Source organism: Pristiophorus japonicus, chromosome 22 (genome assembly GCF_044704955.1).
Source record: "Pristiophorus japonicus isolate sPriJap1 chromosome 22, sPriJap1.hap1, whole genome shotgun sequence".
Lineage (NCBI taxonomy): Eukaryota > Metazoa > Chordata > Chondrichthyes > Pristiophoridae > Pristiophorus > Pristiophorus japonicus.
This window is the reverse complement of record NC_091998.1, coordinates 23508919-23525028: the sequence shown is the minus strand read 5'-3', so window position 1 is coordinate 23525028 and position 16110 is coordinate 23508919. Positions and strand designations below refer to the sequence as shown.

Here is a 16110-nt window from a genome sequence, read left to right as displayed (position 1 = left end):
TGGAAGTCTTTCTAAGCCTTAGAGGTCCACTCTCAGACCTGCCTCAGTTTAAAGTCTCACCTGAAAGACGGCACCTCCGGCAGTGCAGCACTGCCTCAGTACTGCACTGAAGCATCAGCCTACACAATGTGCTGAAGTCTCTGGACTCCAATCTGAATAGCTACCCTACTCTCTGTTTTCTACTTTTTGGCCAATTTTCGATCCATTCAGCTCTTTGTCAGCCATGGCCTGATTGAATGGCGGGTGGAAGAGGCGCGAGGGGCTGCATTGGCCTGCTCCTGTTCCTATTTTGGAACCAGACTACAGGATGAATCACTGCCTTCAGGGGAGGACAGAAGAACATTTGGGGCATGGAGGAGGGGGATTGTGGAGAGAGAATGGAAAAGTCAATGTGAAACCAGCAGTGGTAAAACTGCGACGATGAACTAATTCCATAGTAATCGATAATAAACAAACACAATATTAATCTCACTGAATATAACGACACCTGGAAAACTGACCGCTAGTTCCAGTGACTATTTTTAGGCACATTTCTGATCTAATACAGGGGAATGATGGGAAGTGGCGTACTGCTTTAACAGGTTTAACAGTCCAGTGTTTGAGCTCCGAAGGGAATTCTCAGTCCTGGTCCTGAGTCACGACTAAGTAAATAAATTAAATTCCAAAGGATTATTGACCCTCGTTTTATTACCTTAGGCTCCGCACTGCGGTGCATAAATGAGTCAGATTACAGAGTAATGAAGAGACAGGGGATTCTTTTGCCATGCTTTCCTGCACAATGACAGCTTATAATACTGAAGCAAACATTCCTATAATGGTTATTAAGTCCCCTGCACTCTATAAACTGATCAGCAGATTGCGGAATATTACTGAAGAATTTATAGATTTTCATCTCACACTTCCCTGAATAAAGTTTACTGAGGATCTGCTGATCAGCTAAGATGAATTCCATAAATGTCTCAGATAATCCTGCAGTCTCTTCTCACTGGGATCAACTGTTCTTTTGAAAAAGTCACTTTCATACATCAGCCCCCTCCACACCCCCATTCTATTTCGCAAAACCATTCTTCTAACTTCAGAAACAAACAGAACCACTGTACCCCATCCAACGCCCCACCCTCTTACACACACTGTACCCCATCCAACACCCCACCCCCTCACACACACTGTACCCCATCCAACGCCCCACCCTCTTACACACACTGTACCCCATCCAACTCCCCACCCTCTTACACACACACTGTACCCCATCCAACTCCCCACCCTCTTACACACACACTGTACCCCATCCAACTCCCCACCCCCTCACACACACTGTACCCCATCCAACTCCCCACCCCCTCACACACACTGTACCCCATCCAACTCCCCACCCCCTCACACACACTGTACCCCATCCAACTCCCCACCCCCTCTCACACACACTGTACCCCATCCAACGCCCCACCCTCTCACACACACACTGTACCCCATCCAACTTCCCACCCCCTCACACACACACTGTACCCCATCCAACTCCCCACCCTCTTACACACACACTGTACCCCATCCAACTCCCCACCCTCTTACACACACACTGTACCCTATCCAACTCCCCACCCCCTCACACACACTGTACCCCATCCAACTCCCCACCCCCTCACACACACACTGTACCCCATCCAACTCCCCTCCCCCTAACACACACACTGTACCCCATCCAACGCCCCACCCTCTCACACGCACACTGTACCCCATCCAATTCCCCACCCCCTCACACACACTGTACCCCATCCAACTCCCCACCCCCTCACACACACTGTACTCCATCCAACCCCCCAACCCCTCACACACTGTACCCCATCCAACTCCCCACCCCCTCACACACACACTGCACCCCATCCAACTCCCCACCCCCTCACACATGTACCCCATCCAACTCCCCACCTCCTCACACACACTGTACCCCATCCAATTCCCCACCTCCTCACACACACTGTACACCATCCAATTCCCCATCCCCTCACACACACTGTACCCCATCCAATTCCCCACTCCCTCTCACACACACTGTACCCCATCCAACGCCCCACCCTCTCACACACACACTGTACCCCATCCAATTCCCCACCCCCTCACACACACTATACCCCATCCAACTCCCCACCCCCTCACACACACTGTACCCCATCCAACTCCCCACCCCCTCACACATGTACCCCATCCAACTCCCCACCTCCTCACACACACTGTACCCCATCCAATTCCCCATCCCCTCACACACACTGTACCCCATCCAATTCCCCATCCCCTCACACACACTGTACCCCATCCAATTCCCCACCTCCTCACACACACTGTACCCCATCCAATTCCCCATCCCCTCACACACACTGTACCCCATCCAATTCCCCATCCCCTCACACACACTGTACCCCATCCAACTCCTCACCCCCTCACACACACACTGTACCCCATCCAATTCCCCACCCCCTCACACATGTACCCCATCCAACTCCCCACCTCCTCACACACACTGTACCTCATCCAATTCCCCACCCCCTCAAACACACACTGTACCCCATCCAACTCCCCACCCCCTCACACACACTGTACCCCATCCAATTCCCCACCCCCTCACATACACTGTACCCCATCCAATTCCCCACCTCCTCACACACACTGTACCCCATACAACTCCCCACCCTCTCACACACACTGTACCCCATCCAATTCTTCACCCCCTCAAACACACACTGTACCCCATCCAACTCCCCACCACCTCACACACACGGTACCCCATCAAACTCCCCACCCTCACACAAACTGTACCCCATCCAACTCCCCACCCTCACACACACTGTACCCCATCCAACTCCCCACCCGCTCACACACACTGTACCCCATCCAACTCCCCACCCCCTCACACACACTGTACCCCATCCAACTCCCCACCCCCTCACACACACACTGTACCCCATCCAACTCCCCACCTCCTCACACACACTGTACCCCATCCAACTCCCCATCCTCACACACATTGTACCCCATCCAACCCCCCACCCCCTCACACACATTGTACCCCATCCAACTCCCCACCCCCTCACACACACTGTACCCCATCTAACTCCCCATCATCATCAGCATAGGCAGTCCCTTGAATCGAGGAAGCCTTGCTTCCACTCTAAAAGTGAGTTCTCAGGTGACTGAACAGTCCAATACGGGAATTACAATCTCTGTCACAGGTGGGGCAGACAGTGGTTGAAGGAAAGGGTGGGTGGGGAGTCTGGTTTGCCGCATGCTCCTTCCGCTGCCTGCGCTTGGTTTCTGTATGGTCTTGGCGACGAGACTCAAGGTGCTCAGCGTCCTCCCGGATTCTCTTCCTCCACTTAAGGCATTCTTGAGCCAGGGACTCCCAGGTGTCGGTGGGGATGTTGCACTTTATCAAGGAGGCTTTGAGGGTGTGCTTGAAACGTTTCCTCTGCCCACCTGGGGCTCGCTTGCTGTATAGGAGTTCCGAGTAGAACACTTGCTTTGGGAGTCTTGTGTCGGGCATGTGAACAATGTGGCCCGCCCAACGGAGCTGGTGGAGTGTGGTCAGTGCTTCGATTCTAGGGATGTTGGCCTGATCGGGAATACTGATGTTGGTGCATCTGTCCTCCCAGCGGATTTGCAGGATCTTGCGGAGACATCGTTGGTGGTATTTCTCCAGCGATTTGAAGTGTTTACTGTATATGGTCCACGTCTCTGAGCCATACAGGAGGGCGGGTATCACTACGGGCCTGTAGACCATAACCTTGGTGACAGATTTGAGGGCCTGATCTTCAAACACTCTCTTCCTCAGGCGGTCAAAGACTGCACTGGCGCACTGGAGGCAGTATTGAACCTCGTTGTCGCTGTCTGCCCTTGTTGATAATAGGCTCCCAAGGTATGGAAAGTGGTCCATGTTGTCCAGGGTCACACAGCCACCCTCCACCCCATCCAACCCCCCACCCACTCACACACACATTGTACCCCATCCAACTCCCCACCCTCTCACACACACTGTACCCCATCCAACTCCCCACCCTCTCGCACACACTGTACCCCATCCAACTCCCCACCCTCTCACACACACTGTACCACATTCAACTCCCCACCCTCTCACACACTGTACCCCATCCAACTCCCCACCCTCTCACACACACTGTACCCCATCCAACTCCCCACTCTCTCACACACACTGTACCCCATCCAACCCCCACCCCCTCACACACTGTACCCCATCCAACTCCCCACCCTCACACACACTGTACCCCATCCAACTCCCCACCCTGTCACACACACACGGTACCCCATGCAACTCCCCACCCCCTCACACAAACTGTACCCCATCCAACTCCCCACCCTCTCACACACACTGCATCCCATCCAATCCCCACCCTCTCACACACACACTGTACCCCATTCAAATCCCCACCCTCTCACACACACTGTATCCCATCCAACTCCCCACCCTCACACACACTGTACCCCATCCAACCTCCCCCCCCCACCCTCTCACACACACTGTACCTCATTCAACTCCCCATCCCCTCACACACACTGTACCCCATCCAACTCCCCACCCTCTCGCACACACTGTACCCCATCCAACTCCCCACCCCCTCACACACACTGTACCACATTCAACTCCCACCCCCTCACACACTGTACCCCATCCAACTCCCCACCCTCACACACACTGTACCCCATCCAACTCCCCACCCTGTCACACACACACGGTACCCCATGCAACTCCCCACCCCCTCACACAAACTGTACCCCATCCAACTCCCCACCCTCTCACACACACTGCATCTCATCCAATCCCCACCCTCTCACACACACACTGTACCCCATTCAAATCCCCACCCTCTCACACACACTGTATCCCATCCAACTCCCCACCCTCACACACACTGTACCCCATCCAACCCCCCCCCCCACCCTCTCACACACACTGTACCTCATTCAACTCCCCATCCCCTCACACACACTGTACCCCATCCAACTCCACCCCCTCACACACACTGTACCCCATCCAACCCCCCGACCCCCTCACACACACTGTACTCCATCCAACCCCCCCACCCCCTCACACACACTGTACCTCATCCTATCACACACACATTGTACCCCATTCTATCACAAATGCACTGTACCCCATCCTATCACTCTCACATTGTAACAAACTGAACTGCCCACGCTTTGAGAGTGAAAAGCTTCTTTTCCCACCCTGCCAGTTCCTACTGGCTCGCTCCAACCCATTGAAGCAGGTTCTCTTCTTCCACTCTTCTACTTAACTATTCTGAGCTGTATCCTCCACCCCGAGTTAATGCTGTCGCTCTCTGTCCCTCCCTTCCTGTTCCCATTACGCTCTCTCTCACCACTCAATCTCAGCTAATGCGAGGAATCTCTCTCTTGTTCAGCCAGTGCACCTCCTCCAGCATCTTCTCCATCTCCTCGCCCCTTAGTTACCCTCCATTTGCTTTTCCTTCTATTGCCATTCACTACCCCATATCATTGCTGTTCATTTCCCTTTCTCACCAACACATTCTCGCCTATTTCACCATCAAGTATTCCCCGTTTCAATGCCAGCTACCCCTCCCTTTCACTGCCTTCCATTCCACCACCCACATACCTGATTAATGTCCTGCAATAGCTATCTGCCTCCTATTTAAACCACTCCTAGTACCAATGGGTGGGATTACGGCCTCTGTGTATAGTAGACAGGAATTCTCATTCTCACGGGAGTCCTGCCAGTACATGGAAGCCTCAATCCCAGCTATTCGCATTGGGAGGTGTGCAGAAATGACCCAGGGACATGCTCCAGCTCATTCGTGTCAGCTGTGGCTCAGTGGGTAGCCCTCTTGCCTCTGAGTCAAAAGATTGTGGGTTCAAGTCCCACTCCAGGGACATGAGCACAAAAAATCTAGGCTGACACTCCAGGGCAGTGCTGAGGGAGTGCTGCACTGTTGAAGGTGCCGTCTTTCGGATGAGATGTTAAACTAAGGCACTGTCTGCCCTCTCAGAAAGATGTAAAAGATGGCACTATTTTGAAGAAGAGCAGCAGAGTTCTCCCGGTGTCCTGGCCAATATTTATCCCTCAAAAAACAGATTATCTGGTCATTATCACATTGCTGTTTATGGGAGCTTGCTGTGCACAAATTGGCTGCCGTGTTCATTAGCTGTAAAGCACTTTGAGATGTGCGGTGGTCGTGAAAGGCACTATTTAAATCCAAGTCTTTCTTTGTTTCTTTTTGATCACCAGACCCTGGGAAAGTGGGACTTGAGGAGCGAGTAGCCCGACTCACTTCGATGTTTGAAGGCCAATCCTGATATACCGACACGGCATCCAAAATACTATGGTCAATGTGAAATGCTGACACACAGAATAACTGGATATTTAAGACAGCTTTTTTTTGATCAATTCTTTACCGTTATAAGCCTGTCTCCAGCTCTTAGTCTCCCATCAGACTTGGCGGGATTTTCCAGCACGTCGCGGATGTAGTAGCAGTTGTCCAGTTTACTGCGCACCATGGTGAAACCCAGGCTTCCTTTCTTATTTTTCTTCAAGGTCACGTACATCTCATACTCGCGTAAAATAAGCTAAGGAAAAAAATCAGGAGATGATAATAACAATGCATTTGCTCTCTCTATCCACTCACACTGCCATGTCTAAGGGGCAGCTCAACTGGATTTCCCACACAATTGACCTGTCTTTGAAAAGAACCTTGTGCGGAGGTGATGCAACATTTCCTTTGCCTTCCACTGCAAGCTTTGAATTTGTTCGAACTTGTGTAACGCCTACCCCACACATTGAACTGAGGCTGAAAGATAAGTGGGCAGCAATTTCCTACATTGCAACAGTGACTGACTTCAACAAAGTACTTCATTGGCTGTAAAGTGCTTTGGGACATCCTGAGGCAATGAAGGGCACTACAGAAATGCAAGTCTTTCTTTCTTCATTCTTTCATAGAAACATAGACACATAGAAAACAGGTGCAGGAGTAGGCCATTCGGCCCTTCAAGCCGGTACCACCATTCAATAAGATCATGGCTGATCATTCACCTCAGTCACCCCTTTCCTGCTTTCTCTCCATACCCCTTGATCCCTTTAGCCATAAGGGCCTTATCTAAATCTCCCTTGAATATATCTATTGTGTTCCTCACACAAATGAGACTGCACACTGGGAGATTAAAGTAACAGTGACTTCAGTCTTTATTAAGACACTCCAGAGTGAGGAACAGGCCTTAGGGGCCGGCTTATATACAGTGCTCCCAAGGGATGCTGGGATCCCTTGGGACTTCTGGGGATGAGCTCCCTGGTGGCAGAACATGGGAGTGCATGCTTTACAGATACACAACAATATCCAATGAACTGGCATCAACAACTCTCTGCGGTGGGGAATTCCACAGGTTAACAACTCTCTGAGTGAAGAAGTTTCTCCTCATAGAAACATAGAAACATAGAAACATAGAAACATAGAAAATAGGTGCAGGAGCAGGCCATTCAGCCCTTCTAGCCTGCACCGCCATTCAATGAGTTCATGGCTGAACATGAAACTTCAGTACCCACTTCCTGCTTTCACGCCATACCCCTTGATCCCCCGAGTAGTAAGGACTTCATCTAACTCCCTTTTGAATATATTTAGTGAATTGGCCTCAACTACTTTCTGTGGTAGAGAATTCCACAGGTTCACCACTCTCTGGGTGAAGAAGTTTCTCCTTATCTCGGTCCTAAATGGCTTACCCCTTATCCTTAGACTGTGACCCCTGGTTCTGGACTTCCCCAACATTGGGAACATTCTTCCTGCATCCAACCTGTCCAAACCCGTCAGAATTTTAAACGTTTCTATGAGGTCCCCTCTCACTCTTCTGAACTCCAGTGAATACAAGCCCAGTTGATCCAGTCTTTCTTGATATGTCAGTCCCGCCATCCTGGGAATCAGTCTGGTGAACCTTCGCTGCACTCCCTCAATAGCAAGAATGTCCTTCCTCAAGTTAGGAGACCAAAACTGTACACAATACTCCAGGTGTGGCCTCACCAAGGCCCTGTACAACTGTAGCAACACCTCCCTCCCCCTGTACTCAAATCCCCTCGCTATGAAGGCCAACATGCCATTTGCTTTCTTAACCGCCTGCTGTACCTGCATGCCAACCTTCAATGACTGATGTACCATGACACCCAGGTCTCGTTGCACCTTCCCTTTTCCTAATCTGTCACCATTCAGATAATAGTCTGTCTCTCTGTTTTTACCACCAAAGTGGATAACCTCACATTTATCCACATTATACTTCATCTGCCACGCATTTGCCCACTCACCTAACCTATCCAAGTCACTCTGTAGCCTCATAGCATCCTCCTCGCAGCTCACACTGCCACCCAACTTAGTGTCATCCGCAAATTTGGAGATACTACATTTAATCCCCTCGTCTAAATCATTAATGTACAATGTAAACAGCTGGGGCCCCAGCACAGAACCCTGCGGTACCCCACTAGTCACTGCCTGCCATTCCGAAAAGTACCCATTTACTCCTACTCTTTGCTTCCTGTCTGACAACCAGTTCTCAATCCACGTCAGCACACTACCCCCAATCCCATGTGCTTTAACTTTGCACATTAATCTCCTGTGTGGGACCTTGTCGAAAGCCTTCTGAAAGTCCAAATATACCACATCAACTGGTACTCCTTTGTCCACTTTATTGGAAACATCCTCAAAAAATTCCAGAAGATTTGTCAAGCATGATCTCCCTTTCACAAATCCATGCTGACTTGGACCTATCATGTCACCATTTTCTAAATGCGCTGCTATGACATCCTTAATAATTGATTCCATCATTTTACCCACTACTGAGGTCAGGCTGACCGGTCTATAATTCCCTGCTTTCTCTCTCCCTCCTTTTTTAAAAAGTGGGGTTACATTGGCTACCCTCCACTCGATAGGAACTGATCCAGAGTCAATGGAATGTTGGAAAATGACTGTCAATGCATCCGCTATTTCCAAGGCCACCTCCTTAAGTACTCTGGGATGCAGTCCATCAGGCCCTGGGGATTTATCGGCCTTCAATCCCATCAATTTCCCCAACACAATTTCCCGACTAATAAAGATTTCCCTCAGTTCCTCCTCCTTAATAGACCCTCTGACCACTTTTATATCCGGAAGGTTGTTTGTGTCTTCCTTAGTGAATACTGAACCAAAGTACTTGTTCAATTGGTCTGCCATTTCTTTGTTCCCCGTTATGACTTCCCCTGATTCTGACTGCAGGGGACCTACGTTTGTCTTTACTAACCTTTTTCTCTTTACATACCTATAGAAACTTTTGCAATCCGCCTTAATGTTCCCTGCAAGCTTCTTCTCGTACTCCATTTTCCCTGCCCTAATCAAACCCTTTGTACTCCTCTGCTGAGTTCTAAATTTCTCCCAGTCCCCAGGTTCGCTGCTATTTCTGGCCAATTTGTATGCCATTTCCTTGGCTTTAATACTATCGCTGATTTCCCTTGATAGCCACGGTTGAGCCACCTTCCCTTTTTTATTTTTACGCCAGACAGGAATGTACAATTGTTGTAATTCATCCATGCGGTCTCTAAATGTCTGCCATTGCCCATCCACAGTCAACCCCTTAAGTATCATTAGCCAATCTATCTTAGCCAATTCATGCCTCATACCTTCAAAGTTACCCTTCTTTAAGTTCTGGACCATGGTCTCTGAATTAACTGTTTCATTCTCCATCCTAATGCAGAATTCCACCATATTATGGTCACTCTTCCCCAAGGGGCCTCGCACAATGAGATTGCTAATTAATCCTCTCTCATTACACAACACCCAGTCTAAGATGGCCTCCCCCCTAGTTGGTTCCTCGACATATTGGTCTAGAAAACCATCCCTTATGCATTCCAGGAAATCCTCCTCCACCGTATTGCTTCCAGTTTGGCTAGCCCAATCTATGTGCATATTAAAGTCACCTCAGACCTAAATGGCTTACCCCTTATCCTTCGACTATGTCCCCTGGTTCTGGACTTCCCCAGCATCGGAACATTCTTCCTGCATCTAACCTGTCCAGTCTCGTCAGTATTTTATATGTTTCTATGAGATCCCCTCTCATTCTTCTAAACTCCAGTCAATACAGGCCCAGTCGATCCAGTCTCTTCTCGTATGTCAGTCCTGCTATCCCGGGAATCAGTCTGGTGAATCTTCGCTGCACTCCCTCAATAGCAAGAACGTCCTTCCTCAGATTAGGAGACTGAAACTGAACACAATATTCCAGGTGAGCCCTGACTAAGGCCCTGTACAACTGCAGTAAGACCTCCCTGCTCCTGTACTCAAATCCCCTAGCTATGAAGGCCAATATACCATTTGCCTTCTGTACCTGCATGCCAACTTTCAATGACTGATGTACCATGACACCCAAGTCTCGTTGCACCTCCCGTTTTCATAATCTGCCGCCATTCAGATAATATTCTGTCTTCGTGTTTTTGCCACCAAAGTGGATATACTCACATTTATCCACATTATACTGCATCTGCCATGTGTTTGCCCACTCACCTAACCTATCCAAGTCACTTTGCAGCCTTTTAGCATCCTCCTCACAGCTCACACTGCCACTCAGCTTAGTGTCATCTACACTCAATTCCCTCATCCAAATCATTAATGTATATTATAAATAGCTGGGGTCCCAGCACTGAGCCCTGTGGTACCCAATTAGTCACTGCCTGCCATTCTGAAAAGGACCCATTTATCCCGACTCTCTGCTTCCTGCCTGCCAACCAATTCTCTGTCCACATCAGTACATTATCCACAATACCATGTGCTTTAATTTTGCACACTAATCTCTTGTGTGGGACCTTGTCAAAAGCCTTTTGAAAGTCCAAATACACCACATCCACTGGTTCTCCCTTGTCCACTCTACCAGTTACATCCTCAAAACATTCTAGAAGATTTGTCAAGCAGGATTTCCCTTTGATAAATCCATGCTGACTTGGGCCGATCCCATCACTGCTTTCCAAATGTGCTGCTATTTCATCTTTAATAATTGATTCCAACATTTTCCCCACTACTGATATCAGGCTAACCGGTCTATAATTACCCATTTTTTTCTCTCCCTCCTTTCTTAAAAAGTGGTGTTACATTAACTCCCTCCAGTCCATAGGAACTGATCCAGAGTTGATAGACTGTTGGAAAATGATCACCAATGCATCCACTATTTCTAGGGCTCCTTCCTTAAGTACTCTGGGATGCAGACTATCAGGCCCCGGGGATTTATCGGCCTTCAATCCCATCAATTTCCCTAACACAATTTCCCGCTTAATAAGGATTTCCTTCAGTTCCTCCTTCTCACTAGACACTCGGTCCCCTAGTATTTCCAGAAGGTTATTTGTGTCTTCCTTCGTGAAGATAGAACCAAAGTACTTGTTTAACTGGTCCGCCATTTCTTTGTTCCCCATTATAAATTCATCTGAATCTGACTGCAAGGGACCTACATTTGTTTTCACTAATCTTTTTCTTTTCACATATCTATGGAAGCTTTTTCAATTCAAACTCCTGGGACCAGCTGGAAGAGCTGCTCCTACAGTCATATTGCTCTGTATAGCCTCTTATGCATCCCCAATTATCATTGCTCCATCATTGACACCTGTGCCGTCAGCTGTGGAAACCTAAGCACTGGAATTCCCTCCTTAAATCTCTCTATCTCTCTACCTCTCCTCCGTTAAGAAGCTTCTTAAAACCTACCTCTTTCACCTATCCAAAAAAGCAGGGAAGTCTTGTTACAGCTATATAAGGTATTGGTAAGCCCACACCTGGAATACTGCGTGCAGTTTTGGATTCTATATTAATGAAAGGATATACTTGCTTTGGAGGCAGTTCAGAGAAGGTTCACTAGGTTGATTCTGGGGATGAGGGGGTTGACTTATGAGGAAAGGTTGAGTAGGTTGGGCCTCTACTCAATGGAATTCAGAAGAATGAGAGGTGACCTTATCGAAACGTATAGGATTATGAGGGGGCTTGACAGGGTGGATGCAGAGATGATGTTTCCACTGATGGGGGAGACTAGAACTAGAGAGCATGATCTTAGAATAATGGGCCGCCCATTTAAAACTGAGATGAGGAGAAATTTCTTCTCTCTGAGGGTTGTAAATCTGTGGAATTTGCTGCCTCAGAGAGCTGTGGAAGCTGGGACATTGAATAAATTTAAGACAGAAATAGACAGTTTCTTAAACGATAAGGGAATAAGGGGTTATGGGGAGTGGGCAGGGAAGTGGAGCTGAGTCCATGATCAGATCAGCCATGATCTTATTAAATGGCGGAGCAGGCTCAAGGGGCCGTATGGCCTACTCCTGTTCCTATTTCTTATGCTCTTATGTTCTAATACCTCCTTATGTGGCTCGGGTATCAAACTTTGTTTGATCATCGCATCTCTGAAGTGCCTTGAGATGTTTTACTACGTTAAAGGTGCTATACAGATGCAAGTTGTTGTTGTTACTGTTGGGTGTGGTGTAAATGCAGCCAACGCAAAGACAAACCCTAAACTCTTCCATATCAGCTTGACTATATGTACAATGGTGCAGGAACACACCCAACAGTGCCTGAAGCAACCTCTGAATATCATAATTACCACAATCGTAGAGTGACGTGAGCAGGCAGTATATAGGTGAGAAAATAAAAGTGAAACAGCTGCAAATATATATAGCAGATTGGTCAACATCTGTAAAGCAAAGAGGCAAGTGAGGGTCATTTTCATCATTGGCACTGGGGCAGTAAACCAGCAAGGCACAGCCTCAGCCCTATGTATAAATTGCCTGATAATCATTCCTATTGACTGGACTGACCTGCTGTCTGTCTGTTTCTGACATTCAGCATTTGCAGCTGTTTTCTTCTCTTCTTTCTATAAGCACCCGCTGGCCTGCCACTCTGACAGTGGTTGGGTAGGATAAGCGGGCTATAAGCCTACTCCAGCTAGGGGAGTTTCATACCCAAACCTACTCCAGCTCCCGCCTTTTGTACCAAGCTATGGAACGCCAGGCACGTGATGTTCCTGGCTCATCACCATCCTCGACTTACGTATCTCAGTCCAGCCATCATGGCCGAGGAGCATCAAGGGGAGGCCACGGCAGAGACCAAGGAAGTCGGATGGTATTTTGCACCTCCTCGTAACAGCTAACGGAGCAGCATTGGCAGTGAAATCAGAGCTGGTCACATGGGCACCGTCCCAACTAAAGATTCAATGCAAGGCCCAGAGAGATGGTAAGAGATGAAGATAAATGTTGCTGTAAGGATTCAACGTGGAACTGGGATTGCCTGTGGTGCCACAGAGCCAATGCAGACCAAGGAAAGTCCCACCCTTGATGCTTGACCTCTGCCTGGTCAGCTGATTTCAGCCGGAGTGTCACTTGAGGTGCTACAATATTGGTTCCGCACCACAGGAAGAGGGAAGGGACAAACATTCCACCAGGGTTCCTGTTGCTGATCATTATCTTCTAGAACTTGTTTCACTACATTAAAGGTGCTATATAAATAGAAGTTCATAGAATCATGGAAATTTACAGCATGGAAAGAGGCCATTTCAGCCCATCATGCCCGTGCCGGCCAACAAGAGGATATCCAGCCTATTCCCACTTTTCAGCTCTTGGTCCGCAGCCCTGTATATTACGGCACTTCAAGAGCACATCCAAGTACTTTTTAAATGTGGTGAGGGTTTCTGCCTCTACCACCCTTTCAAGCAGTGAGTTCCAGACCCCCACCCCACTCTGGGTGAAGAAATTTCCCCTTAAATCGCTTCTAAACATCCTACCAATGACTTTAAATCTATGTCCCCTGGTTGTTGACTCCTCTGCTAAGGGAAATAGGTCCTTCCTATTGTTTTTGTTGTTGTAGAATGTGTGTGTCAGTGTATAATCGGCTATGTACTGGATTATTCTCTGCTGTGAGGTTCCACCTGGTCGAATAGCTAGCTCACTGTCCAGCTCACAAATAATACAAGTTACAGCAAGCAGGACTGCCAACAGCTATGGAATCAAAACTCTGGTGTCAGCCAGTACCATCAGGAAAGACAATTAAAAAAAAAATTACGTAAGGCATTAGATATATTTTTAAAATCAGGCACCTCATAAAATGGTTCAAATATTAAAGCTGTGGCATCGTGAGTTTGGAACACCTTCCAGAGCCGTTACCTGCTACATAATGAACTCGTTGGTATTCATTTGAAAAATAACAGGCAAAAAGTCAAATATGAAATATAATAATTATAAAGCTATTAGTATTACTGTGGGGAAATATAGGTGTAACTGAGATGTAAGACAAAACCAAATTCAGTCATAATGGAAACAGAGCAATCATGAATTCAATTTAATATAAATTTAATTCCGTTTCAATCAGAACAAAATAAATTATGAACGAAACCACCTTATTTTCGCAGATAATGATGAATGTCTCCGCCTTGCTCACGTTTGTTCCATTGTGATAAACTTCACAGAGTCAGTCATTTTAAATCTGGAAAATCTGCGCAATTTATCACAATTAAAAAAAAAAAAATTGGACGCAAGAATAGAGGAAGTTTTCACAAACACATTGCACAAGCTTCGGACTGCAGCAGCCTGCCCTTGACCTATATGGGAGCACCTTCCTGTCGCTGATTATTAAGCCCCTTCAGCAAAGCAGAGGGGGATTAGAGGGGTATCTGTCCATCTGTTGGCCTTGGAGTAGCTGTGTGCAAGCCAAGCGTTCCTTAGCAGCAGCTAATTCCAAGCTATCAAATACCACAGTGTTACCTCAGCTCTGCCAGTCTCCAGAATGTGATATCAAAACCTACATATTGTTTTCAATTGCTTACTATGGAGCGGTCTGGTGGCTTGAAATAACCGTACCAGTGAGAGAAGGCAAATCTTTAATGAAATGTTATAATGACTGGACGCGAGATGTGTGAGTTGGTTTGGGCATTCAGGAGCCACTTCCCGCTTTTAAGTTTTAACGGAAAGAATGCTGGCACAAAGTTAGAGAAATGCTTTACTGCTCCGTACAGCATTGTGCGGCTGACGGCAGATTGTGCTGAGGGACAGCTGAAGATCTCTCGCCCCGGCTTAAATATCACAAACATCCACAGTGCGCAGTGATTCTTTTCCACACAGCGTGTTGCACAAACAGACTATTTTCAAACAAAAGCAAAATACTGCAGACGCTGGAATCTGAAATAAAAAGTAGAGAGTGCTGGAAATCTCAGCGGGTCAGGCAGCATCTGTGGAGAGAAATAGAGTTAACGTTTCGGGTTGACGACCCTTCGTCAGAACTGGAAAAGTTCGAAAAGTAACAGATTCTTAAGGAGCACTGAAAGGGGGAGGGGAGAACAAAAGGGAAGGTCGGTGATAGGGTGGAAGACAGGAGAGATTTGAGAGACAAAAGGGATGACGGGCCAACTTGAGATGGTAATGGCACAAGTTAGAAAAAGATTAGTCTAGATAGGGTGTGAATGGCAGGATAATTACCATCTGCCATGGGAGACAGAGAGAGAGAGAGAAAAAGTAGGTAAGATTGGAGGGGGATTTAAAAAAAAAGGAGGAAAGGAGCCAAATATGGGCAGAGGTTACGGTCTGAAATTGTTAAACTCAATGTTGGGTCCAGAAGGCTGTAAAGTGTCTAAACAAAAGATGGAGTGCTGTTCCTCGAGCTTGGGTTGAGCTTCATTGGAGCAGTGTAGGAGGCCGAGGACAGAGAGGTCAGAGTGGGAGTGGAGTGGAGAATTAAAGTGACAGGCGACCAGAAGCTTGGGGTCACGCTTACGGACTGGAGGTCACCGACCTGAACCATTAGCTCTGTTTCTCTCTCCACGGATGCTGCCTGACCCGCTGGGTACCTCCGGCATTTTCTGTTTCTATTTCAGCTTTCCAGTATCCGCAGTACTTTGCCTGCGACTGTTTTATCTGCTGTTTCAATCAGCTGTCAAGGGTGCTGTGCAGTGGAACCGTAGTCCCATACTGGCATACTTCCCTTCTCACACTGCGCTGGTTACTCAGGGTTACAGTAATGCTTTTCTGCACAAATGCAGATAGCTGCTGATTTATTTACTTTAGTGTGAGCATTAGTGGCTTGCTAGCTGCTGGTGACACCACCTCACAGT

The 16110-nt window shown here is 47.9% G+C and overlaps 1 protein-coding gene across 1 annotated transcript in view; it reads right to left on the bottom strand.

The window, feature by feature from the left end:
• ptpn20 (protein tyrosine phosphatase non-receptor type 20) overlaps window positions 1–16110 on the bottom strand; it is a 473076-nt gene that overhangs the window by 124274 nt on the left and 332692 nt on the right. Inside the window, exon 33 of the mRNA XM_070865389.1 lies at window positions 6439–6609. Within this exon, the coding sequence (XP_070721490.1) occupies window positions 6439–6609 (171 nt within the window). The remainder of the gene's footprint in view (window positions 1–6438; window positions 6610–16110) is intronic.